At 43.2% G+C, this 27639-nt stretch overlaps 1 protein-coding gene across 1 annotated transcript in view; it reads left to right on the top strand.

The window, feature by feature from the left end:
* zfhx4 (zinc finger homeobox 4) overlaps positions 1–27639 on the top strand; it is a 93369-nt gene that overhangs the window by 21931 nt on the left and 43799 nt on the right. Inside the window, 5 exon segments of the mRNA XM_025910132.1 lie at positions 11999–13602; positions 13605–14533; positions 14896–15108; positions 15454–15748; positions 17410–17951. Coding sequence (XP_025765917.1) covers positions 12045–13602; positions 13605–14533; positions 14896–15108; positions 15454–15748; positions 17410–17951 — 3537 coding nt within the window. The 5' untranslated portion in view covers positions 11999–12044.

Raw genomic sequence — 27639 nt, 5'->3', positions numbered from 1 at the left:
CCTCATCTTACATATTCAACGGAGCATTCAGCAGCCTTTTATTTTAGAAAGGTCTGTCCCTCTTGTACTCTGCAAAAGAAAATAATGTAGAGCACAAAAGGTTATATGCCACATTTTATCGATTGCTCTCAAAAGTATTTTCAGAGCTGTAAAAGCTGGCAAGATAAAAGAAAAAATTAAAAAAAGAAACCGCAAATACTGCTTCCAAATAGAAGTTAAACAAGAAGCTCCGGGTTAAGAGGGGGGGAAAAAAGTTGACGAATGACTAAGTTTCTCCAGGTTTGAGAAAAGACACACCACAATAGCACAAGACGTCTCATGACAAATGATACATTCTCTTCCTTGTCGGCCAAAGACAAAGGCAAGGATTGAAAAGGCAGGGAGCGCAGTCACAAGATATGTGCACATTAATAGAGCTCACGGAGAGATGGATAAATAAGAAGACACACACGTACTGTATCCAGTGAATGATCAAATACACGTACATGAGTAAATATATATATATGTAAATATAAATGCATTGCAACACCTTTACTTTCTTCACAGCATTACATACACAGCTGGTATGTGTGTCAACAGCCGCCTGTGCCTGTGGATTCATGTGCATCGCAGGTATGTGTCGTTTGGTGTTCCTGAAGGCAACAGGATGCGGATATCAAGGGCATTGGCAAGGCTCGTCGGGGAATAAGTGGCTGATTAATTATGCATGACTTGTGCTCTTAAACAAACAGTGTAATAAGAGATTAAAACGACTTCACCAAAAGAGTTTGACTCGAATTGCACGGAGACTGTAACTATTACTATTAAAATCTTGTGCGCACAACTTTAAAAACACACTGAAATGCAGTTAAAAGTTAGTGTGACCGCATAGAAGTAAAAAACAAAATTTACCTGCAAACCAGTGGTGTTTTATAGAATTAAGAGAAATATAAATAATATTTTTTCTTCTCTCTGTGCTGAAATTTTTAATGCACCTGCATTAAATATGAATAGCTGTGTCTGGTTAACTGCAGGATTATATTAAAAGTCACTTTAAAAAATCAGAATGGAGATCTTTCCTTTTTCTAGTGTAGGTCTCAGTCTGATCTAATACAAGCAAGCAAGCGTGTGTCTGTAACTCCCTGATGAGACTTCAGCCAACACTATCCCTCTCAAACCCTGCTGCTCCTTCTTCTTCTTCTTCTACCCTTTTTCTGGCCTGGCACCAGCTGTGGAATAATCCTTAATTATTTGCTTTTTAAAAGAAAAAAAAAAAGGTAAACCCCCCCCTTTCCTGTGACAGTAAAGAAGAAGAGCAGAGCAGGCACTGGAATGTTCTTGTATATGAAATTGTAGGTAACAGGGCTAGTTTTGTCAGCGGTTTCACTGATGTATCAGCTCCCTGCACCTAGACTAAATAGAGGGGGGAGTTTTGCCTCGTTTCATCCCAGCTTAGATGAGCAGATATAGCTAGGCTTTTGGAGGAACCCTTAAAAAAGCAAAGTATGCTGAAGAATGGACCTCTTCCTTAACACAATACCTAAACATGCGTCATGATGTGGTGATGGATGGTGCGGCGGTCTGTTGAGGTTCTTGGAGCCGCTCGCCCCTTTTTTTCCCTCTTTTTTTTGTGAATTGAAGGGCAGAAATGTTCTTAAATGCTTTAGCTCTGGGTGATTTTTTTGCACTTAGTAGGATGTGTTGCAAATGATTTTAAAATAAGTTACATGTGTTTAGATGTGGTTGTGCTCTGCAGTAAGCACAATCTCAGTGTGTTTAAGAGACTGAAAAAGGAGATGATGCTGACTGTGGTCTTCAGCTGTCTTGTCACTCCATCGTTCCCCCTGGTTGTGACATAAAGGGCGATTTACAAGCACACACACATATATAAGCATGAATAGACACATGCTGTCACATGTGAGACTTAAATAGGATTTTGTGTAAGTTATATCTAACAGCAGTTATTTCCTAGAGCGAACAGTAAGGTAATGGGTCCATTTTATCTCGGTTCCCTCTCAGCGGGCCGGCCCTAGATTTGTGTGACATGGTGTTTATTTGATAAAGGAATATTGCTGCGTTAATCTAAAACCATGCTAATTACATCTGACAGTTGTTTGTTTGTAGTAAAATCCAATTAAAATGTACACTTTTCAACTCCATTGCTCATTTTTTCTCCCTCTCCTCCCCCATTCTCTTTCTTCCCTCCTACAGTAACCAGAAAAAAGAGCCTATGATGGCATAAATAACAACTGTGCTTTCCTTGTGGTTTTTGTGAGAAGAGGGCAAACTCACAACAGCTGTCAGAAAAAGGGGGTTTGTTTAAAAAGCAAATGGCTTTGGTCTAAAGTTCATTTGAAGACCTCTCTAATTAAATAGAGAGCCGAAAGCTTAAGTTAATTAGTAATTCCCTGGGTCCAGAAATTAGACCTGTCACGAGCATTCAAGTTCTTGGAAAGCCAAAAGGTATGTGTGTATTGTGTTTTTATGGGTTTTTTTCGCCCCCCCAAATCCCCTCTGCCTGCTCCCATATCTGTACACGAGCGTGCCTAAATGTGTGTTCATTTGGGCTTTTCCGAATGCAAAGCATTTCTCCTGTTGGAACACTCAACACATTAATGGGCTTTTTGTGGCGTGTCAGAGAAGTGCTCAAGAGATGTTTAAGTGAGGGGCACATAGCTTGTGGCGTCAGTCGGGATACCTGCCCTATGATTATGTTTATGAAGATAATAACAGGGCTAGGGTCCCGCCGAGTACTGTCTTTAGAAAACAGTAGGGGGTTGAACTTTAAACTTTACTGTTACCCCTGGAAAAAGAACTGGAGAAGATGTGGTCTCCGTGCCTGGGAAACCTCCGTACGGTTCAGAAGGTGTCTTTACTCTTAACAGCAAAAACAGATCTCTTCTCTTCTCTTCTCTTCTCTTCTCTTCTCTTCTCTTCTCTTCTCTTCTCTTCTCTTCTCTTCTCTTCTCTTCTCTTGTAATTGGACAGATTACAACAGGACGAGCAAACATAAATCAGCTGACTTTGACACACTGGCGAAACAAGCTGCCCCTACCTGTTGTGTCGTAATAGAGTGATAACTAAAGACAGCAGCTAACATATATTTATGTACTATCCTGTAACTAACTGTGCTGCCTGCATGCTTTTGGTCACTTGATCCTGATAGACATCTTTTACCAAATAGGGCCACATTTGTGACATTTTTGCTCTCCTAACAAGGAATACATTTTTGGCAACAAGTAGCCAGAGTTGGTGCATTAGCTTGTAAAGTTTAATAATAGCTTTCAGCAGGATCTAGTGCGTTTCACGACAGAATTCAGTGTAAGAAAAGTGCCTTGTTCCCCTCATTTTAAACTGCTGTGCCAAGGATTTACATAATTTAAATAATAAGTCGTAAAGTTATGTTATTTTGAGTCTTAAAAATATTACGCATACAAGTCGTTAAACGTGTTTTGCACTTATCATAGCATAAAATGAGCAGAGAATCAGAGGCTCATGGTAGTTGATACAGTATAACCAGTTGTTTATATTTGCCAGGTGGATATGAAATGCCTGCGTCAGAGACTGCTCTCTGTGTCTGTCTGTGAGTGTGTGCTATCCTTGACTGACGTGGACAGTGTTTGCTTAACCTCTTCTGCGCTGCGCTGCCACGGCCTTGTCAATTTAAGTGTATTTGTGTGTGTGTGTGTGTGTGTGTGTGTGTGTTTCTGGGAGTGAGAGGGAGTCCAGAAATGGCAGCTTTCATTTTTCATGCTCCCAGCAGTATTTTTTCTAAACAAACCTGCTGAGAAGCAGAGTGAGAGATAGAGGGGTTTGAATCAACACAAATGAGTGATATTTGCAATTTGTTTTTTTCCCTGGACTGGTATATAATTGTGTGTTTCCACACACCCCCCCCGAGAGAAAACATGCATTTAAGAGATTTTTTTCAGGATTTGTATTTAGCGGGATTATTAATTTCACTTGGCAAATAATCCCACCCTGCCACCCCCTTCACTTTAGAGTGTCACTGCAGAGAGGAGGTGTGCGCATGGTCTCATGCTTTTGCCTCATCCGAAAGATAAGGCTGTGATTTATGTAACAGCTAAGCCCTTTCATATTGTGTATGTTGTACCTTACAAGAGCATGATGAGCAGGCTAGATTAATATTTATTTAGCACAGGCAAATCAAGGATTAAGCAGTCATCATTTTAGCTCTAATCCATGTCTCTGGTGAGATGCAGAGACAAAGAGAGGCAGATTACCAAACTCATAACGGCGCAAAACAACAATTAGTTGGCGACTTGCTTTCCTCGGTTGTGTTGGAAAAGCAGTTGACAATAGATTTGCAAACATGCGCAGAAGCAGTAACGCACACACACAAACGTGCGCGCATACAAAAGTTGCGTTTTGCTCCGTCATCGCTTGGTTTCTTAATCTATTGTTGTATGCCTCTTCCTGGCTTTTAACTTCTCATTTTCACCCTCCCTCTCTCTTCAAAAGAATCCCTCATTGAAATTAGCAGTGGTTTGTCTGATTCACTCATCTGACGTAAATGTGTCTCATGATCTTTCCACTGTCCGAACACAGATGCACACACACTCACACAGCTCTCAGATACACACAGACTGACACACATGCATGAGCAATGAATACTTCTTTCTTAGCTCCAACCACGTGGGACGGTGACAGTTTGCGTAAACTGTGCAAGTGTGTGCGTGCTCGCGTGTTTGTGTGTGTTACAAATTACTTGGAAGTCTGTAAATAAAATTACATTCTTTGCTAATTGAGTTAAACTGCTTTTCTGGAGATGTGGCAAAAAAGATGAAAGCTCCCTGTGTATTTTATGTGCTTCCATGCTACAAATCGTGCCGGTGCGAGTGTGTTGGAAAGTTAACTAGTTTGTTCTGAGCGCTCTTAGATGCTTACCGATGGGGATACTGCACAAGGTTTGGCTACGTCTGTCCTCAAGCCTAAATATGCAAAAGTTAGCCTCACAAAACAGCTAATCAAGAGCAGGAGCTCTAAGAAAGCAAAAAGAAAAACACAGTGTGTGTGTGTAGGTGTTTGTGTGTGCGTGTTATCTGTAGGGGGCACCCCTAACATAAGGAGCAACAACAAGTAACAGCGAAGGGGCCAAAAAAGAGCATTGGAGAGCTGTTGCAGTGGGGTTTGGTAGGGTGGGGGTGTGGGGGTGGAGTGGTGTGGAAGGGGTGGAGTGGTGTGGAAGGGGTGGGGGGTCCAAACCAGATGTGAGGGTGATTGAGAGAACATAAAAAAAGAGAGATAAATAAAAAGAATGAACAGACAAGTCGTGCTGTGATAGAGAAAGACCGGGTGAAGCACACAGAGAAGGAGAATGCCATCCTCAGTTCCCCTTTGCCCTCCTTCCTCTCTCTCACCCAGCCTCTGAATGTTAATGGCTTTCATGCCCCCCCTCCCGCCTCCTCCCATACGCACACACATATATCCCTCCCCATGGACACTAGCGCATTGTTTGCGGCAGTGCTTCTATTCTTTCAAACTTAATTACCTTCTTGCCTTTTGTGGCGTCAGGGGCTGGAAGTTTTGCTCCTTGGCAGTGGAGGTCGTCACACATTCTTCGTCAGTGCATTCCCTTAATCTGGCGAGTGAAGGGGTGGGGGGTGGGGGATTTTTGGGGTGGTGTATATAGTTTGGAGTATGTGGGGTGGGGGGGGCAGACAGAAAAAAATGAGAGGAAGTCCTGAGAATGAAGCTTCTACCAGCGTGTGCACTTCTGAGGTGATTTTAGTACCCCAGTGTGCACGTGCACGCATGTGTGCACGGTGATAATAGTCAGGACATAGGCTGCCCTTTGTTTGTGCGGTTCATTTCCAATCAACCCTAATTAACTAGAGAGTGTTTCCAGATTGCCAGAAAAAGAAAAATCCCCACTTTTTTTTTCACTCCCCTCAGTCTTTGCTGTTTGGAGTTTGAGCAAAAAGGGAGAAAAAAAGAAGAAGTGGAGGCATTAGCTATGTAGATTGCCTCGCCTTTGATGCTGGAAAAAAATCTTTAGCAAGGGCAGTAAGTGGTGACTGCGACCCAGCAGTGTCTGACTGTTTATTTTCATGTTTCAGTTTGAGTTAAGTTTGAAATATTGCCTCTTCAAAGGTGTTAGACTTATGCATATATTTAGACTGGACCGTGTAAGCCCAAAGTCTGTTTGTAAGAATGCAAAATCCTGTCAAAGTTGTCTTTAATCCGTTAAACTTTGTCTCCAACAAGCTGCAGATAAACACGCTGACCCAGGATGCACATGCAGCACAAACTTCTAAAGTGAAATGTATTTAACTGTGCTCGAAAATCAATGGGAAATCCAAGTCTTTGGAGGTTGCCTCTAAGCAGCGACTAGAGGAACAGACGTTAGAATAGAGGCTGGTGTAATCTGACCCTAAATCAGATTTTAGAAGCCATCCGTGACTTGCTGGAAGAGAGGAAAAAGACAAACATGGCCCCTGGGTTTGCTATTTTTCCCACCTGGTCAACATTTTGTTTTTGCATAGCACTCTGTATGCTTTTTGCTTCCTGTTAAATTCTCATTTTGAGTTTTTCTTTTTTCTTTTTTTTTTTTTCTCAGTGTTAGCCAGATATGTTTTCTCTAACAATGAAATTTCAGGTACGGGCCTGAGGGGGAGTTGGGTGTATTGTTACCTGAGCAACCAATGAGACCAATTTACTTGTCATCAACCTGAGGGATAGATCCTGCATACCTGCTCTGCAAAAAGAACGAAAGAACAAAAAAAAGACCACTTCTGTCCTCTACGTTTCACCTCGTTATACTCCTCCTTTTCCTCTAAACCTTCTTGTCTGTTCTTTTTCCCTCCACCTACAAATCCAAGATCATTGATCATGTGAGACGTAATTTTGATTTTGATTTGCCAAAAGGCATTTTTTTGCAGACTAGGTAATTTGTCGAACAAGATTCCTGTGCTAAATGGAGTGGCGCTTTAGGTGTCTGGGCCGTGCCTTGCAATAATGATAAGGTGTCTTTTGGTAATGAAGGCCTTTGCTCACGAGGGAGACACAGGCAAAAGGACAGGCAGACAGGAATGGGTGTGGAGGAGTGGAGGAGTGGAGGGGGGGGGCATCATCAGGGAGATCTACTGCATCTAGTGTCTAATATTACACCCCCAGGCAACAAACAGTGGCTGCATGAAAACCCTTTGTGAGGTTAAGAAGTGAAGGAGACCAAAAAAAAGAAGCCCTCGCCTGCTTATCCCTTTACAATTTTCTCACTCTGTCCTTTAAGACTTTAAACAGAGAGCATTAGTCCCTATTCTGTGATTGTGTGCATATGTGTGTAGTCTGTTTGTGCATGCGTGCATCAGTGCTCTTTGATGGCTGCCGAGGCCACTCTTCTATTGTGAGGAAGGAGATAATTCCCCTCCTCCTTCATTCACTTCGTTTTCCATCCCTCCGTTTCTGCATGGCAACAAATAAACAGGTCTAATTAGACCAGAGTAGGCCTATTCATGGCACTGACAGTGGGAGATGGATGCAGGGGCTTTCACAGCGTCTTTCCCCTTTGTCTTTGGCTAACGCTTGGTGACATTTGATTGAAGATTTGGTGTTGGACCGAGGGGCCACATGCCGGGGGAGAGCGACGACCTTCTAGGAGACCTCAAGGAATGGATACCTAGCCATAGTCTCATGCTGTCTCCTGACTTTGTCGGTGGGATTGTCTTAAAGAATAAGCGTGAATTTCAATTCAACAGTCATTAGATGTGCCCCCAAACAGCCTGACAAAAAGAGAGAAAAAGCTCCATTTTAGAACTTGGATGGCCACATCACAAAGCACAGGTCTGACTAATTCCAGTGTTTACAAATGCTGTAAATAGCCACCACAGTATTAACAGCACTGTCTGCCACTGCATTAAAATGTCAGACACTTAGTGATGAAGAATTTGAACCTAGCAGATCCCTGTGTAAACAAAGACGGCAGTGTGGCGACATTACAATTACAGGTTTGTCATTGAACAGGCAGCAGCTCCGGTTAATGCCTGATACTCTGACAGGAGGACAAAAACAGGAGGAGACTGTGACATCACCAGCACCTGAGGGCCTCCGGTCTGAACTGTGGACATGTTGTAACACTTCTTCTAATATCAGCTGATTTATTGCAACTTTTCATATATGTACACTACATTGATACTCATAATGTCCCCAATGAAACTTCTTTAACTAGAAGCACTAAAATTGAGTTTTTTATCACTCAAGTTTGATAGAAATTGTTTGTTTGGTTCATAGTGCCTCTCTGCCTCTCAGGGAGCTACTGAAAGCAGCTGGAAGGGGTAGGGGAGAGAGAGCCAAGGGGAGGGGGAGAAAAACAATAGGCCGAGGAGTCTCTTAGCCCCTTTCACCCATCAGACCTAGCGGTGTCCAAAGCAGGCATTCCTGGGCTATTATTTGCCTCTCACTGGATCTGATCTGCCACTTTAATTACCTTAGTGTACGTGGGTGTATTTGTGTGTGGGTGTGCGTCTGTGTCCGTGTGCATACGTGTGAAAGCAAGGGGACATGCTTAATTAAAAAAACAGAGGAAGGAGCAGCTCAGGCCATCTCTTTTGTTCTTCCGTTAAAAGAAGGGAACCGTTTCTGCACTCTGGAAAAACCTGGGCTTTAACACTGTTTTCTCTCTCTCCCGTGTATCTGCGTATCGCTCTGTCACAGATGCACAAATGAAAGTAGTCTGGTTGGTTAGCAGTGCAGAGGAAGCCAGTGGGGGACAGAAAGAGGAATGTTTCTTAGCTAGTAGTAATATGATATGCCTTTTAAAAAAAAAAGAAAAGAAAGAAAGGAAGAATGAAAAAGCAGAAGCGGGCACTGCTGCCGTGAAAGGTGTGAAACCTTGGGAGTGGAGCAAAACAAAAAAGGAGTGAGGACAGGAGTGATCAGGAGTTATTATATAGATCCACTGGCTGTGAAGGTTTTGGCATCCAAAATGTTACTTTAAGCTTAGAGAGGTACAAGAGGAAAATATTGGATTCCCTTGACAGTTTGACCAGACATCTCATTACTTCTCTGTCCAGCTATGCTAAATTAACACATGCTGAAGGGATCAGGAAGACTTCAAATGCTTACACCAGACTGTCTTGCATCATATTGCCTTTTCACAAGCGCTTGCTGGATAAATTAAAAGCCAAGACTTTAGCATTTCACTAAAGATCAGGCATGCACTGTTTTGAAAGCAGCTCCTCTTTTGAGTCCCCACACAAGGCTAAATTATTGAGAGACATCAATACTCGGGGGTTAGTGCAGTCACAGACACTGTGTTCACTTTCTTCCCCGCCACACTACTACCAAGCAAACAATTTGTGCTTATTTCGCTCTAAGTGCATTAAGCAGCAGTCTTCTTTGTCAGTTTTCTGTAGGTGGCAAAATTAATGGGATCAATTAGAATCACAGCTATAAAAAAATGGACAGTTATGTTATTGTTGGCAGGCAGTACACATGTAAACAGCTGCTAACCTTTTCACCTATGCCAGTGCCAAGTGCTTGGGCTTATCCATAAGACATAATTCCATACTTAAGGAGATGCATAATTCATAAACTGCAGTGTTTTATGTCCGAGCTACAATTCAAAGGGGGTAAGTCACCAACGAAATGACACCACTGACAAGCAGTAAATCCTGCCGTATGTGTCACATTTACTCTCAAACCCGCTACTTCTGAACAGCTTTGCCCTCAATTACGGTTAACACAAGAGTGTATGTGTTTAACTGCAGGAACATGCACAGTGTGCTGTTTTGGCAATATGTGATAATAATGGATGGTAGAAAGCGGGATAAGCTGTCATTTAAGTGGATGTATTAAAGCCATTATTTGTATATAATTGTTTCCGTCCTGCCAGCTCAATTTTGTTTTATTATTCCGTCACGTAAGTAGCTCGGCTATGTCTAAAATTAACACGAAAGTTAGGGGAGAAAATGACTCTGCGTGAGTGTAAATAGCTCGAGTCCTCGTGGCATGACAGACATTTGGTCAGTTTCGTCTCCTTGCTTGGTTGTAGCTAATTTAGCTGATGTTCATCTCCAAGATTGGTGTCTTCAGCTAAACATCCCAAACAAAAAACATACATTATGTTTTTTGCTGGTTTTTTGTAAATAAAAATTCATAAGTATCTCGTGTAGGTTTTTCAAGAGAGATAAATTGTTAGCATCTTGTAAGAAAGCTTGAAAATATATTTTTTATATTTTTTAAGTTTGCTCTGAAACTTTTAGTGCAAACTCTTGTGCTGGGAGATGATTTTGTCATGCACATGCCACACATCTACCTCCATCCTCTTGCCACATTCACGCTGAACTGATAAGCACTGAAAATTCATTTTCTGCTCCTTGTGAATTTTTTTTCTTCTTTAATCTCACAAATAGAGAGATACAAAGTGAGAGACAGAGAGAGAAAACATCATTTCTCTCTTTTAATCTATCACTAGTCCCCATGGAATCATCTCTGGGATATGTCAGATTAGACCTGATTATAGCGCGTGCACACACATGCAACCACAACCGCACTCACACACATGTTTGATTTCATTCCTCACGCTTTTACTGTCTCTCCCACTGGCTTTGTTTAGCCCTGGATTGTTGTGGATTAATCCTCTAATTGCTTTGTAGCTTTGTTGTTAGGGAGAGGCAGTGTAGGAAAATAGAGGGAGAATTAAACAGCAGGTGGATTGGGTTAAAGGTTAACATGGCTCTTTAAAGCTTTCTTTTAATGCTAGCTCATTTACACGCAAGCATCTGAAAAGACCTGGTACTGTATCAAGTGAAAAGACACTGGCATCCACAACTAGTTCCCATTTGTTGCATTTAGCTGAGCAACAAAGTAGGTTCCTTTAAGCAGCAGTGGTTTTCTTTTTCTCCCCTTTATGTTTTTTCTCTCGGTTTGTTCTTCTATTTCTCCTCAGGTGATAACAAATTATGCCTGTGATTACAAAATGAAGTGACTGTGGCATGTTATGGGTGTTTGTGGGATTAAGAGGCTTTCTCGGCATTGTGTGGGGGTTTGTTGGAGCCCTCGAATTTGTGCGTTGTTGTGAAACACCAAAGATTTTAGGTAGTGAGGGGTTGAGAGATGGGCAGCCACCCAGGATTGATAACATCTCACTGGAATTCCAAACACCATTCCTCTTGGAAGCTTGTTCTGCTTTTTTTCTCTTTCTATCGCTGTTTTTTTTTCTCCGTGTTGCATTAAATGACAAGTGAAGATTATATTTTTTAAAATTCTCTATTTTTTTTACAGTGCTACACAGTGCTCCACCATTCCTCATGGCACAGACACACTCTTGGTTCTACTGTCCAAACAAAGCCTACCACATAATTTCAGGGCATTACTAGCTTAATAGTTGCTGCCCAATTAGAAACTCCGGATTTGTAAGAGTATGCCAAGACTTATTTTCCAATGACTAAGAACCTCTACAATTCACATTATTTCTCATAATGCAACACGCTAACTTGATGGGTCATTACCTCTGTTTGTTAGTTGTTTTGCTCGCATATGTGCTTTTAAGAAAGTAAAAGAGAAAGAACGAATCCAAGGCCAGTTCATGGCAATATGAAGAAATAATCTTTAAACACAGAAGAGTCCACTAATCAGATGATCAGGTTATTTCTTTAAACTTACCAGCTGCCAACTGCTGTGCAGCTGCTTTGTTCATAAATCCACTTAATATTGGATTTCTGGAGTGCCATTTGAACAGTATAGTATATATGGTTTATACTAGACTGCCATATAGGAGTTAATTTGGGAAAGGCGTTGTCATCAGTGGGACTTAAAGTCGTTCTTGGTTATTTTGTTGTAGAAAACTCAAAAGCTCTGAATTTTGTTGAAATGGGTTAATTTAAAAACCTTCTTTAGAGAAATCCATCACATATTTAGCACTTGGTTTAAGTCATGTCTTAAATTGACTTATATAGGAGTTACTAGTGATTCTGAAATTGCCTATTAAGTTTACTGTTGAATAGTATTTGCTAAATCTCTGATGTTCTTTTTTGATTTCTGTCGTTCTCCAACTCAGGTCCCTGTTGGGCTGGATGAGATGAGATCCCTATGTAGTGGTCGTCATGGCAACTTGTGACTCTCCCCCTATGGTGTCGTCACGGCAGCAGGAACATGGTGGCCAGAGGCTGGATGCTGCTGCTGAGGACAACTCCGTCATCGCCATGGAGACCAGTGTCGCCAACAGCACCAATGCCAACAACAACCAATCGTCACCTGCTGCCATTGGAGAGCCAGAGAATGGCCTTGGAGAATCCGTTGTGAGTCCGCTGAGGTCCACTACTACCCCCACCACTGTCAGTGCAACCACCGACCCTGTAACTGAGCAGAGTCGAAGAGAAAGCTTTACTACCGGTAACAAAGGGAGTGTTACCGGAACTTTACCAGGAGTAGGAGGAGGAGCAGCTTTGGGTTCGGACTGTTCTGCCCCTGCCACATCCCCCGTGGCACCGGCAAAGGAGATCCCCTGCAACGAATGTTCTAATTCCTTCTCCAGTTTACAAAAATACATGGAGCACCACTGCCCCAACGCCCGCCTGCCTACTACTGGAGGTCACGAGGAGGGTGAGGAGATTGAAGGGATGATAGGGGACGAGAGCGAGGATGAAGGAGACCGTGAGGTGGGTGCTGCAGAAGTGGGGGAAATGAACAGCGAGATGGAGATGGAAGAGGATAGTGATGTGGAGAACCTGTGCGGCGAGATCATCTACCAGCCCGATGGCTCTGCCTTCATCCTGGAGGACTCCAAAGAGCAGCGTGGCAACCAGGGGGAGCTCTCTGGGGCTCTCCAATTCAGGGGCCTGCTGTCCCCCCAGACCTTCCCGAATACCCAGGTCAGCAGTGGTCAAAGTGGCCTGAGCCCAGGGGGGGAACGGTTGGAGCAGCCCGCTGCACCCATGTCCTTCTACCCCCAGATCATAAACACCTTCCACATTGCCTCATCCCTTGGGAGTAAATCCCTAGCGGCTGACCACCCCTCCTTCCCAAATACCTCAGCTGGAGGGCTGGCAGGCGCTGGTCCTGTGTTGCACAGTTTCCGTGTCTATGACCTCCGCCATAAGACCGACAAAGACTATCTAAAGGCGGATGGTGCAGCCAAAAACTCCTGTGTGTCCAAAGATGTCCCCAACAATGTGGACTTGTCCAAGTTTGAGGGCTGTGTGGCGGATGGGCGGCGGAAGCCTGTACTGATGTGTTTCCTGTGCAAGTTGTCTTTTGGCTACAGCCGTTCCTTCGTGACACATGCTGTCCATGACCACCGCATGACCCTGAATGAGCAGGAGCAGAAGCTGCTGAGCAACAAGCACATCTCTGCCATCATTCAGGGCATCGGCAAGGACAAAGAACCTCTTATAAGCTTTCTGGAACCAAAAAAAACCCCAAACTCTGTGCTACCCCACTTTCCCTCACCTGCCAACTTCCTAGGGCCAGACACGGGGCTCCGCGGCTTGTGGAATGCTTTCCACAGTAGTGGGGAGAATGCAGATTCCCTTCAGGCAGGTTTTGCCTTCCTAAAGGGCAGTGCCAGCAGCTCCTCTACTGACCAAACCCCCAGATCCCAAAGCATGCCAAAGGCTGAGACCAACCCAAACCTCGGGGGAGGGGCTGGTGCCCACAGAACCCCAGCGGGAGTTCTGCTGCTGCTACCACTGGTGGCAGCCTGGAAGGGCGGAACTCTGATCGTGACTGCAAAGGCCACATTAGGGACACTTGCACTTTGCAACCCAATGGGCCAGATCTGAGCCAGTACCCGCCCATTAAGCGGGAGCCCGGTATGGTGGGAAGAGAAAGTCCAGAGCAGGATGAGGATGCTTATTCCAGTGGTGGTGGAGCGGATATGGAGGCAGAAGAGGAGGAGGAACAGGTCATGACGATGACAGGCCAGCGGGCCGACAGCACCAGTAGCAAAGATTTCCCTCTCTTAAACCAAAGTATTTCCCCCCTTTCCAACAGTGTGCTAAAGTTGAATAGTGACAGTAAAGGCCCTGCATCCGCTTCCCTTTCCTCCTTACCTGTTAGTGAGAAGCTGGAGATGGAGAAGAGCCGTTTGTCCACTGCCCTGGCAGCTGCCAGAGAGCGGGAGAGCAGCAGTGACTCAACCAATGAAGGCCTGGCAGGACGGGATGGCTTATCACCATCCTCAAACCCTCTTGACATGATGACGTTGCGCAGAGATGATGAGAGTCCTGGGCCTCTGCATCAACACACAGGAAACCCAAGTACACCTGGAACTCCAGGGACTCCTGGAACCCCTGGCCCTGGTGAAGGGTCACCAGGTAGCGGAGTAGAGTGCCCCAAGTGTGACACGGTCTTGGGATCCTCACGATCTCTGGGAGGGCATATGACGATGATGCATTCAAGGAACTCCTGCAAGACGCTGAAGTGTCCCAAGTGTAACTGGCACTACAAGTACCAGCAGACACTGGACGCTCACATGAAGGAGAAACATCCAGAGTCAGGTGGATCGTGTGTGTACTGCCGCACAGGACAGGCTCACCCTCGTTTAGCCAGAGGAGAAAGCTATACCTGTGGATACAAGCCTTTCCGTTGTGAGGTCTGTCCATCTTATGTTTCATGTCTGTGGAGTTCCATTTCCCTCTATTTTTTTTAATTTTGTGAAATTGTCAAATAAGGAGCATTTCGCTTATGTTTTTTTTTTTGCGTGGACTATTTATTACTTTTGATTTACCCAAAATTCTAAAAAGTTTGTATTTCAGCATTAAAAAGGGAAAAGAGGCAGTTGGATGTTGTTTTCTCTTTTCTTCAACATACGTTGTAGCTTTAAGGATACATTTTGAATTATAGTGCTGAACAACAAATCAAAAAACAACTATTATTTGTCCTGGATGTATTTAATGGTTATCATACATCATTGCTATTATTAGTATTAATTCCCAGTGTTTGCTTCTCTTATAGGTATGCAACTACTCAACCACCACCAAAGGCAACCTAAGCATCCACATGCAGTCAGACAAGCATCTGAACAACGTGCAAACACTCCAGAATGGTGGAAGTGAAGCACAGTACAACCACAACCATGCCAACCCTGTGCCCAGTGCAAGCCTTGGTGGAGGTTGTGGGGCACCCTCACCATCCAAGCCCAAACAGAAGCCCACTTGGCGCTGTGAGGTAATGAAACAAACAGAGCATCATTGTAGCTCCGTGGCAGCAACATACCAACTTCCTTGTTGCACTGTCCACACAATGAGGCGGTTATTTCCCTATGCGTCACTGTGTCTATTATTTTTCTTGGCCACATCATCTGACCTTCAAATTTAAAATAGAATTTCTTATACATTCTAGTCTTCATCACCATAACCATGGTAATAAAACGCTTTCATGTCCTGTTTTGTTGTTAGCTGTTGATGGTTTCATGTAATTCTAAGTGGGAAAAAAGTGCTTTGCCGATAACAATCACACTGGCAGAGTTAGACTTCCTAATACACTTATATTGTTCCACTTTTCTTCTAACAGGTTTGTGACTACGAGACCAATGTGGCACGAAACTTGCGAATCCACATGACCAGCGAGAAGCACATGCACAACATGATGCTGCTGCAGCAGAACATGAAGCAGATTCAACACAGCCTCCATCTGGGCCTGGCTCCAGCTGAGGCAGAGCTTTACCAGTACTACCTGGCTCAAAACATGGGCCTTGCGGGTGTAAAACTGGAGAACCCAGCCAGCAGCAGTGGCCCAGACGCTCAGATGATGATCAACCCCTTTCAGCTAGATCCTGCAACCGCTGCCGCTCTCGGATCTGGTCTAGGTGAGTGGTACTAAATTTGAAACAAAGCAAAAAACAAAAAAAAGAGATGGGAAATGGCAGGGAAAGGGATATTTCTGCTTATGATGTGAGAAAGTTCCTGTTTTGAATTTTTGGCCTCAAGCTTATTCTTTCAGTTTACTTCTGCTCATTTATCACTGGGCCAGTTATTCTGTTTTATCTCATATATCTGATGCTATCTAGGTTTTTTTTTTTTATCTCTCTGCATTTTCTTCTTTCTGTTGATTTTTTTTATTTATCTTTTTCTACGCCTTCTCACCTTCCTTTTTTCTGCTCCCATCTTTAGCCTTGGCCCCATTCCCTTGCCCCCCTTTTCTTTCTCTTTGGCTCTTATCTCTGCTCTCATATTGTCCCTCTGTCATTGTCTCCTTTCTTTGACCGCTCTCACTGATTAAAAAATGATTATGAGATGCCACATGAGAATTATTCTTAATCTTTCATTTGTAATTTTCTTAAGTCAGCTTAATCCCCCACCATACACACCCCACCCCACCTTTGCTCACCCTGGAGAGAACACACACATTAGCACACATGTACACAGACACACACTCGCACACAGTAGGAAGCGGATTCCCGTAGGAGTGAGAGAGATTTAACAATGACCCTGCAGTGTTGCACACCCACTCCCTCCTCTAGTGTGGAGGTCACAGCCCAGCTAGCAGATGTACTCTCAGTGAATTACAGTGATAACAGACAGCTCCCTATAGTGAGCACAGCTGTCCATTGCATACATAGATAGGTTTTTAATATATATATATGTGTCTGTGTCTGTGTGTATAGATAGATACCCAGATAGACACTTATATGCACCTTGTAAATGACAAATAGTGTGATACTTTCACATTATCTTGCATCCGTGTGCTTTTTTAATCCAGTGCACACCCACACATATCACACACATTTGGCCATCCAAATGAATTATGTAGAAAAGATAGAAATGATGTGTAATTGTTAATACCTCTATACACTTAAAAACACAGTATGAGCTTTGGTAACATACATAAAGGGACAATGAAGGGATCAAACGAAAGTGTTAATTACATTTGTATGAATGGCCGTTTTTTAGGAAAAAAAACTGTGTAAAGCATTGATCAGCTTTTCAAAAATCTGTGCGTATGTGAGAAAAGACTGGAGCCCTGCAGCCGTTGTCCCACCACAGCTGAGACCAGTAATTAAAGCTACCTGATGAGCGAGTTAGCAAGTTGAAAAGGATGATTGTAATTGATCCTGATTCAATCCTATTAAGGTTTTTTATAGACAAGACTTTGTAAGGAGCCCTAGTCCTCTGCAAGGCTTTATTTTATCAAATCCTTTTGTGTGAAAGAGGCCTGCAAAGAAGACTCACTTGGCTTTCCACACTTAATTTCATTTAATAAAAAAAATCTTTTCCCTTTTTTTGTACCTCTATCCTTTATCGCTCCATATGCATTCCAGGCTTTCATTTTTACTATAGCGTTGGCTTTTTGTCATATTACTTTGTTTTTAACACTCCTCTTGCTGTGCTTGCTGCCTGCCTCCTGTCTAAAATGTTATCGTTGTGTGCTTTCAAGTATGTAATCCTTTTTTGAGGTTTTACCTTTTACACTTCCATCTCAACTCCTCTCTAACAGTCTAACCTAGCTTTTCTCTAATTTTCTCCTTAGTGAATAATGACCTATCAGCAGAGTTGCGTCTTGCAAGCGGTCAGCTGATGGCAGACGACCTGTCCCTGGTTTCCTCAGCTGGAATGGGGGGCATGTCCTCATCAGATCCCTCCCTGTCCTCCTTGTCGCCACCTATCAACGACCCCTCGCTGCGCCTGTACCAGTGCGCAGTGTGCAACTGCTACTCCACAGACAGCCTGGAGGCTCTCAACGCCCACGTCAATGCCGAGCGCTCTTTGGCCGAAGAGGAGTGGCGCTGCGTGGTCGGCGATGTCTACCAGTGCAAGCTCTGCAGCTACAACACTCAGCTTAAGGCCAACTTTCAGCTGCACTGCAAGACAGACAAGCACATGCAGAAGCACCAGCTGGTGGCCCACATCAAGGAGGGTGGCAAGGCCAACCAGTGGAGATTAAAATGTGTGGCCATTGGCAACCCTGTGCACCTCAAGTGCAATGCCTGTGACTACTACAGCAATAGCGTGGATAAACTGAGGCTACATGCCACCAACCAGAGGCATGAATCTGCCATCCGCCTCTATAAGGTAAAAACACTATTTACCCACGCCGTGTCCTGCAAAAACCAGTTCGCTAATCTCAGCTCTTTGGCTCTGCTAAGAAAAAAGCAAACAAGCAGTGGAACGACACTGCCTACGAGTGAGGCTGAAAATGAATTTCTGAAGATAATTTACAAAGAAACAAAAAACATATGGTTCTGTGTTTTTTGCAGGACACCGATGTTACATCTCATAACATGCAGCCTAATACAGACAATGGAATTCATGTTAATGCAGATCTAGCAAGAACACACGATTCAGAGAGCACATACTTTATTTTTATTTATTTATTGTTTTTGGTTCAAAACAAATGACCCCACTCTCTTAAGCGTAGTGTGACACACATATAAAGTTCCCGTGAGAGTGGAATGACAAAGATGGAAAAGGTCAGTGCAAGAGTACCGAGGAAGATCCCATCTGATATGGGTATATTTCCTGTTTGTTATCAGCTGGCTCTGCAGTTCCTTTTAATCATTCACAAGTCAAGTACCAGCAGAGAAATATTTTCCCCCCTACATTGTCAAGCCCTAATGACAGTGCCAACAATAGCAGCACTATTCATGTTACTCTTGATGTTTGACTTTATGTGAAGCTCAATCAGATGCAGGAGAAACATGACACTTTATGCAGTAATTATTTCGAGCCTGTTTTATATTTTGAAATATTATAAAATGATAGATTAAGTATGAAATGTTAAATCTGACTTTAATTGATATAATTACAATAATATTATGATTATTTATAAAAGAAACACACCCTGTTGGTTACATCATCTTGCACCAGAACTGTAGCTTGTTTTGTTTATTTTACCTTTAATTATTCAATTTTAATTTACCACAGCATTACCACACTAGTTTCCCATCAGAGCTGTATTAATTGAGCTACTTAACTAATTAAAGTCTTCGCACTCAGAGCAATAAATAATAAAAAGTTAATCTAAAGAAATTCCAATATGCCCAATATTTGGCATCTTCCTGTCCCTCTATATATTTAAGTTGATTTAATTTGTTAGACTTCTCCTTCGTTTTAATAGGATGCTATTACATTTCCAAGGCCTTGACCTACAGGCCTGGATCAAGTGCATTACATTAATGAGGATTTCTTTACTACTCTATTCAACATTTGGCAGTGGGAGGTGTTTGAGCGTGTTGTTTCTTAAACGTGGAGGCAACAGGGATAAGAACGTGTAGAAAATAAGATCCTATTGACAGAAATATAATTTTATTTTTACAAGGATGAACCCACATTAGTGGAATAAAAATAAAAGTACAATAATAAAAGGACAGTTCTGTCCTCTTATTTTCAAACTAGAGCTGTTTTTTGTATTTTTAAGCAACAATAAAAATCCAACTGCATTTTGCCAACAATGAAAACACGAAACTCAGAAAAGACGTAATGTGCGATAAAGTTTTTATGATTTGAATCTGGAAAATTGTGTTTATGAAGCAGCCTCACTTTACAGACTTCAGTCACCATCATTTATTGTGCATGTGTTGTGTATGTGCACTGTGTCGCATAGTAATCTTAAAGGACTTACGTTTATTTGAAAATCTGCAACTGATTCTTCCTTACACTGTCATGCCTAAACTGGATTAAGCACATTGGCATTCTTGGGGTTATTTAAAACAGTCTTGACTTCAACAGGATGTACACATTGTCACAGGATTGTCCAGCAGCCTGGAAAAAAAGGGGCTGGACTTGGCATGGGATGAGTTGAAGATGTCTCTACTCAAGGAACATTTTTAAATTATGAGCAAATGCTGCTTGCACATTAGCCCACATTAGCCAAGGTCCTAACCTATAAGATCAGCTTGATTAGATGACTCAAATCAAGTCTCTTTACTGTCATAGGAAAACTTTACCCTGTGTGTGTGTGTGTGTGTATGTGCCTTTGCGAACATGTGTTTGAAAGTGCTGAGCAACTTTTGCCTGCTCTTTCAGTTGATTTAAAGCGAGGCAACAGCCAGTTAGGTTACCAAGGCTACACTAAACACTGGCAGCCATTTAATCAAGCAAAACGCTATTTATAACAGTTGTGATTAAATGTACAAAACCCGAGAAACACAATCAGCTGCACAGAAACGGAACCAAGGGGTGCGCCTCAACATATTCCTGCTTTTGTTCATATTTTTGCTTTCCAAGAACATTACGTTATGCAGCGGAGCATCTTTTTAGGCACGCAGAAACACAAGATCAGCCAAGGCAAGAAAGGGTCATCCAGTGCCCCCTCAGTGCACCCATGTACCACTGCATCCCATCTAGCCACCCACCTACCCCCAAAGGGCCTCAACAAATCTGTTCCACAGATGACGCTTTTAATGCCTCTGGCAGAAATTCCTCTATTTTACCCTTGGACATGTGGTGGTAAAGCCAAGCGTGAGGGAGAGAGAAAGTACAGACAGAGCAGAGAGCGGTGCAGAGGAAAAAAAAAATCATTTCTTTATTTGACCAGAAAAACACCTCTCCTTTTATGTATTGGCAGAGGTGAAAAGCACATGGGGATAGAGGTAGCTTGGCCGGGTGCATAAAAGATCCGAGTGTTGACGACTTTACCATCTGGATTTTTTGGAAACACAGAATATCTTTATGGCATGGGAAACCATTTGAAGATACAAACAAAAAGCATATTCAGGAGATTTTATGGCTGCTTTGTCGCAGCAATGGAGTACTTCTGAGGGGAACTGAGAGTTTGAAAGGGTTTTTTTTTTTCCAGACTTTCAAACAGCAAGAGGGAAATTACATTAGCAGCACATGGACATCAAGTCATCTGGTGTCCAGGGCACAGCAGGTGGTGCAGGAAGTTACAGGCCTTACATGGAATAACCGAGGAGTACACCTCACTCCCCTTTAGAGAAGAAATATAGGAAAAGTGATCAGGGCTGGTTGGTACCACTCAGGTTGTTTTTTTCTACACAGTATCTCCTAATATAGAATTTAGCTGGTGTGAGTGTAGAACCTCGCTTCGCAGGTATTATCGCAGCTGTCCAGTGCAAACCTTTATCCCCCTACAAATAATGTAAACGACAAAATAGAAGATGTTTTAAAATAGCATTTGTATGCTGGCAGCCTGTGAGGTAAGTTCTGCACTAAATGGTGTTGTAGCATAGCGTGTCCATTGCTGGAAGCACTTGTGTTTGGCTTACCACTGAATATGATGATATATGGCTGATTTTTAATAACAAACACTGGGCTTAATAAACATGGAGACGGGGGTAAATCTGTCAGTGCCATTCACAAGTGCTGCCTGGCTAAGTAGGGGGTTTAGTTTGTAGTCCGTGTGTGTGTGTGCGTGCGTGTCGCCTTTGAGGTTGAGATCTGGGCTTGCCCCTGGGTCATTAGGAGTTGAGAATGTTCATGGTCAATGTGGCATGGGCAAGGACCACACACACACACACACACACACACACACACACACACACACACACACACACACACACACACACTTTGTGTGTCTTGCAGGCCATGGCACCTGTTTCTCAGATGGTTGTCTGAGTAAATCTTAACTGTCCTCAACCGCTGTCAGTCTATCCAACTTTCCGTCATAATTCAAGCGGAAATGGACCTCCGGGGTCCACTGCACTTTTCCATATCTCTGTTTTCCTTTTCATTATTTTCCCCCTTCCTTTACTTCCCTCGCCATCTCCTTTGAACTCAGAAATTCGAGGTCATAAAAGGTTTTTTTTGCTTTTTCTTTTACTTTTTATGATGGCGATCAGAAGAGAAAGGATATTCAGATTTGGTAGTCGGTTGTTAGTGTGACAAATAGAGGAAAAGAAAAACAATAGAAAGCGTCTTTTTTTTAAACATCTGTCTCTTCTTCTCGCTCAAACACTCGTTCACAAACTCTGTCTTACCAGCCCCTTTTTTTGTTTTGTCTCTGACTCTTTTTTTCTCTCTTTTTCTATCTCTCCCCTGGGGAGCAGCAGATAGGCCATCTCATTACCCATGATCCTCTTGGCAACACCATGGCTGGGAATCAGGGGGTGGGGGGAATTAAACAAGGGCTGTAATGGGAGGAGGGTGAGTAGGGAGTAAGAAGATGAGGAAAGGAGACTGTGGTTTGTAGATGCATCCAAACGCCTCCCTTTTCTCATTTTCATCATCTTCTTTGTATCTCTCCCTCCCTCTCTCTGCCCCCCCCCCCCTTTTTTTCTTTCTCTCTCTCTCTTGCTTTTTCTATCAACTGAGGGACCTTTTTTCAGTCTTTTATCTCCGCCCCCCCCTTCCTCACATTTAATTTTCTTCCATCTCTCTCTGATGGAGGTAGCTGCGCTTGCGTGATATTGTGATCTGTGATATTAAGTCTACCACTGTGCCTTGGCTATTAGCAAGGGTCAACCCTGCCCACTCTCATTTGAAAATCAAATGGCCCTATATATATGCAGCCCAAATTATTGGACTGTCATTTGGACTTGTGTGATGGGGAAATGGACAGGAGATTGACTCCCATAGATTTGCATAAAAAGTCATTGTGCTGGTACCCGGAATAGAAAAGAGACTGGATCTATTTCAAATGCATGGCACCGTTTATGACACACACACGCGCGCACACTCTTAAATTCATATGTCCATAAAGAGGTATAGCGTTACATACATTCATAGAGACGCACTCGTTCACAATTGTAGTCATCAAGTTACCATTCCCACTTGAGCCCGTGTACGCTTGTTCCAGACACAGGCTCTTGATCACAGCGTCCTTGTCTCAGACTCGCAGACAGACTTAAAGAGTTGCTGTTCTCTTCAAAAAGGAATGTTCTCAGCCACTTCACGCTAGATGCTACTTGACTGCTAGATATAGATTTTCATATTCTGTCATGGAGACAGATGATGCCAACAAGAGTTCAGCACCTGAGCAGATAAACTAATTCACCTCTGTGTGGTTTTTTTTGTTTTTTTTGTTGTGTGGGGGTTTTTTTGCCAGGAAGGTTGTCCGTCCCTCTTTCTTTTTCGTTTTTCTGATGCCAGTTAGTAGATTATTCAAATCATCTCCTCTTTCACCTGCATGGAGATTACAATAGAAATCTTTCAGAGGTCCGGGGGTGGTGAAGTGGGGTGGGGGAGGGGGTGTGGAGGGTAGCGGCTAATTAAAGCATAAAAGCAGGTGTGTGTGCACGGGTGTGTTTGTGTGTGTGAACTCTGTAGCTTTCTGTTTGACGGAGAGGTTTGAATGGACAGGCTTCCCCACCCTCCCCCCATCTGCCAAATAATCCTCATAGATATTAATAAGAGTTTCGCCCCTTCTCCCTCCAACGCCTTTACCAGATGGTCGCCAGAACATGAGTGTTTATACACATATCTGTGGGTGTGTGTGCGTAATGTCCAGCTTTGGTCCAGCTTTTGACTGACACTCATATGTAATGTTTAATTTCCCCTCTTAAATTTCCTCAAATTCTTGACTTTTTGATGAGTTTGTTGACCAGGTGTGTGCTCATGTGTGTGGGGGTTTTTTTTCTGTGTGTGACACAGAAAAACAGACTGAGCTGGTTTTCTCATATTAATAGCTAGATGTGATCCCTTTCATAATCATTCGCACCCCTCTGAGGTGTGGGTCATTTGGGCCGCGTCCATGTGCAGGGGACTGTGAAGCAGATCGAGGCTGACAGGTATGGGAACGATAGCAGAAGGGGGGTGGGAGGGGATTGTGAAGTGTGCAGAAGGAGGGGGGGGTCAGTGTCTTCCAGACCACCAGAAGGAAGGGAGCATTGCTGGGATGTGGGAACAAAGGAGTTACCAGAAGTTTCTTTTCCTTTTTGTCTTTTTCCCCTCGTCTTAACATTCCCACCCTCACTATATCCCAACAGACGCTCAGATACACACTTCCCTCCTCCCGTTTTCCATCCACATGCCCCCTACTCACACACTTGTCTTCCTCTAACCTTTTTTTTTTTTAAATACCCCAAACTCCGCCCTATCCTCGCCTTTCTCTTGGGTCTCGATCATCCTGTTAGGACAAAGATAACAAGATTGTTTAGGGGAAGAAAAAAAAGAAAGAAGAAGAAGAAAAACAACTGAAAACAAAGTAATAATCAAAGAAGGCGCATGAGCTCAAACATGATCTCTCGGGGGCGTGTTGTCTCCACTTTTGATGCATTGATTTGATCAGAGCAGCCTCAGACAGATCACATGGCAGAGAGATCAGATAAATACTTTTTGTGTAAGTTCATTAGCTTTACTTTTGAAATCACCTGACATTAAAAATGTGCGCTTAATTTGCAAGAAAGCTGACAGGAAAAATCGTAGCCTCTTGTTTTTTTGTAGCTCCGTTCTTGAAATAGTCTAAAACGTTACATCAGCTTAAAAATGGTATTTAGACAGCGCCGCCGTGCTTCTTCCCTCTCATGAAGCTATCAGGATATTGATATGGACAAAGTTGAACTGAAATACTCCTCAACGCCCTTCCAAATCAATAATCGATCGATTGGAGGTAATTGTGCTACTCCCTTGGAACGGTCCCAAGTCACCCTCTCTCCCTCTCTCTTTTGCCGTCTCTCTCCTTCTCACACTCTTTGTGTCATTATCAGCATGTGGACCCGTATTCGGTATTTCAGCATTCCAGCTGTAATTGATTTTAACCATTAGGTGCTCAGTGAATAGATAAGTAGTGGGAGATATTCGATTATACGGTGAAAGAGAGAGACGGGGATGAAAAGAGGGAGAGAAAGAAGGAGGGAGAAGGATTTAGGGATGTTGCCGGAGAGCTGCAGAAAGGGGAGCTGACCTGTCCTGCTGTCTATCCGTCTCTACCACTGGCCTTCCATCTTTGCGGCAGCACAATACCGCTGACCTCCTGTGAGTTCAAGCAGCTTAGTTTCTGCGAGGTAATCCCTAATGCTTTGAAATAGACCTGATAGAAAGCCCACTTACTTGTTCAGGATTAATGTGGTTTGTGTGTGTGTGTGTGTGTGTGTACTGGGGGTGCGTGAGGTGCAGAGGTGGGAGGGTAGTTTCCAGCACATTTAGTTAAATTAACCAATTCGAATCATGATATTCACTTCTGACTGCGAGCAGCGCCTGTAAAAGCATGTCACACTTTATCGACGGACAGGTGGGAGACTTGCATCCTTGTGCATCACCTGTCACACATTATTACGCCGCTCTTCTCTGTTGTTTGTGTCTGGATTCGCTGTGCTGGTTGCCGGAGCGCTGTTATTTCCTTTCAGTAGCTGCCCATCGTTTACAGAAGCCATTTTGTATCTCGAGTGCAGCAGAGGACGGTATCGTTTTTCAATTGTTTTCTGAAGATACAAGTCAGACTTTTTTGTTTCTTCCCCTTTCCGCTGCCCTTTTCTCCTCTTTTCCTCGTTCTGGCAGGAGTTTAGGATAGGACTAGGGGCAGGAGCAGAGGGAGGGGGGACAAAGGCAAACATTTGAGTAATCTTCAAAGAGCCCATTGGTATGTTGAGTGGACGCTGGTATGCGGACTGCGGCTGAGGCTTTTTCAGGGGAAAACAATATCCTTCCTTTAGATGGCTGGGGCCTGGGCAAACACTACTAGCTAGGCAACTCTGCCCGGTGCTGCCACCGCTATCGGCTTACCCTCCCGCCTCCCCTTGTCTCTTGCAAAAATTGGTAGTCTTCTTCATTGCTGGAACAGAAGCAAAGGAAGAACCCAGCTTGGCAAATGCGCGGCTCAATGACTGAGTTTGTGTGACATATCTCCAAATTGTTTAACTGGGAGAGTTTTGATGTCGGCTGCTAAAGAAATGGTCGCACTCTGTATAAAAATAGTAGCGGCGGATCAAGTGAGCCACGTTGTAGGTCACCTGCAAGGCACCTGATTTCCTGTGGCAATATGCAAAACATGTCTGCTGAAGAGGTACATTCATTGTGCTGTTCCTGGCAGAGAGACCAGCCTAACATACACACACCTGGACGCAGCCTTTCCGCACAACAAGCCACATTTTCATACCGTTTCCAGGGAATAAGACCTGACACTGTTTTTTTTTTAAAATTCGAATGTGTAATATAAGCATACAAAGGACAATTGTGTGCTTCTTTGTTATGAAGTTGATTATTCATTATATATACCACTATCTAGAATCTATAGTTGTAGATGGGCACAGTGATATGTCTATCAAAAAAGCATTAAAAAGCAGATCTATTTGATAAATACGACCATTAGAAGAAAGAAGCAGGCAGTCTGCCATTTTGTGACAGTTTCAAAATGAACTCCCTTTTGTCCAGTAATCACTAGCCATTTTCTCACGAGGATCCACCCCAGGGATAATTTCTCCCATTTCTCTGTCATTAGCAGGGCCTGGTATTAGGCTTGTGTTTTGTTCCCTGTACCTTTTGTTTTGTGCTAAGTGAAACCATGCGACAGGATAGGGGCTAACTGGAAAACAATACTCCCCTTCACAGGCTCAGGAATGTGTAATTAGTGATTTGAACCCAGCTACGCTCGTCTAGATTCTTCCCTATCATTCTCTCTCTCGCTCTCTTTCCATCTCTTGTTCTTTTGTTCTCCTTGTCACAGATTTTCTTCACCCCGTGTATCATCAAATCTTTCGCTTAGTGTTGTTCACTGTATGCTTCTGTCATTCCTTTTGTCACACTTTCTCTTGGAGACATTTTTTTGTAGCAAGTCCCCACTACCAGCAGAGCAAAGCAAAACAAACTTGGCAAAAAGTCACTGATCCTTTTAGCACCAAAATTATTTTACCTTGTCTTCCTTTTCAGTTTCAGTTAAACAGAACAATAACCGTGTAGCGCAAACTTCTTTGATGATACAGGTAAATGAGCTAAAGTCCCAGATTTGGAGCCCTTTTACTCGTGTTTTTCGTAGACCCTGTCAATTAGAACTTGCTTTGATTCCCCAAAAGCATCTTGGTGTGTTGGGAAAATGGGAAAAGATGAGCCCTACCCAAAAGTCTTAGCGCACTGGCTGTATAAAATATAACAGGCTAACAAGCATGCTAGCACTTCAGTGATCTTCATCTCAGCATTTCACGATCTATCTCCTACTCTGAGTCGGTGGAAAAGATAAAATCAGTGGCACAATGGTTTAGGGAAATAGGGAGGTCTGGTCAGTCTCACCTGGTGGTGATGGAGACAAGCGGGGGGCTTTTAGACCCTAATGGGCTAAGGTCAGGATAGCTAATAGGGAGTAAGTGGCTGAGCCATGCTGTCTAAATCTAATGCTAATGTAAATACTGATCCATTTTCATGGGGGATGGAGGTGAACTGGCTTTCAAGACACCCAACACACATACACTTGAGCATAAGTGAGTAAGAAAGATCTGCTCTGGTGTCTTTGTCTTCTGTAATCTGCAATTTTTGAAACAACACGTTAATTTCCTTGCTGTCCACTGATTAGGACAAGAAGAAGTTGATCATGTTATAATTTAGCAATGTTGTGTTTTAGGAGGGAGACTAGAGGTCAGGCAGCTGTGAACTTCAGATTGATCTTTATGTCAGTTACACGTGTCACATTTTCATCAACATGACAAACACGAATGATTTTAGATTTACGTCACTTATAAACCTCTATGGCTATTTGTCTGCAAATAGTAAAGAAGGAAGAAATGAAGTGAAGAAAGAAAGAACAAGTAAGGAGCAACAGAGAAAGGGAGAGAAAGAGACAGGGAGACAGCACAGAAGTGGAGAAAATGTAGTATGAAAGACTCATTGTGATAATTCATTTATTTGTCTTGGCAGTGATTATGAGATGAATGCT

The sequence above is a fragment of the Oreochromis niloticus genome, linkage group LG9, assembly GCF_001858045.2.
Source record: "Oreochromis niloticus isolate F11D_XX linkage group LG9, O_niloticus_UMD_NMBU, whole genome shotgun sequence".
Taxonomy (NCBI): Eukaryota; Metazoa; Chordata; class Actinopteri; order Cichliformes; family Cichlidae; genus Oreochromis; species Oreochromis niloticus.
The sequence above is the reverse complement of the archived record's forward strand: the minus strand, read 5'-3'. Positions and strand labels throughout refer to the sequence as shown.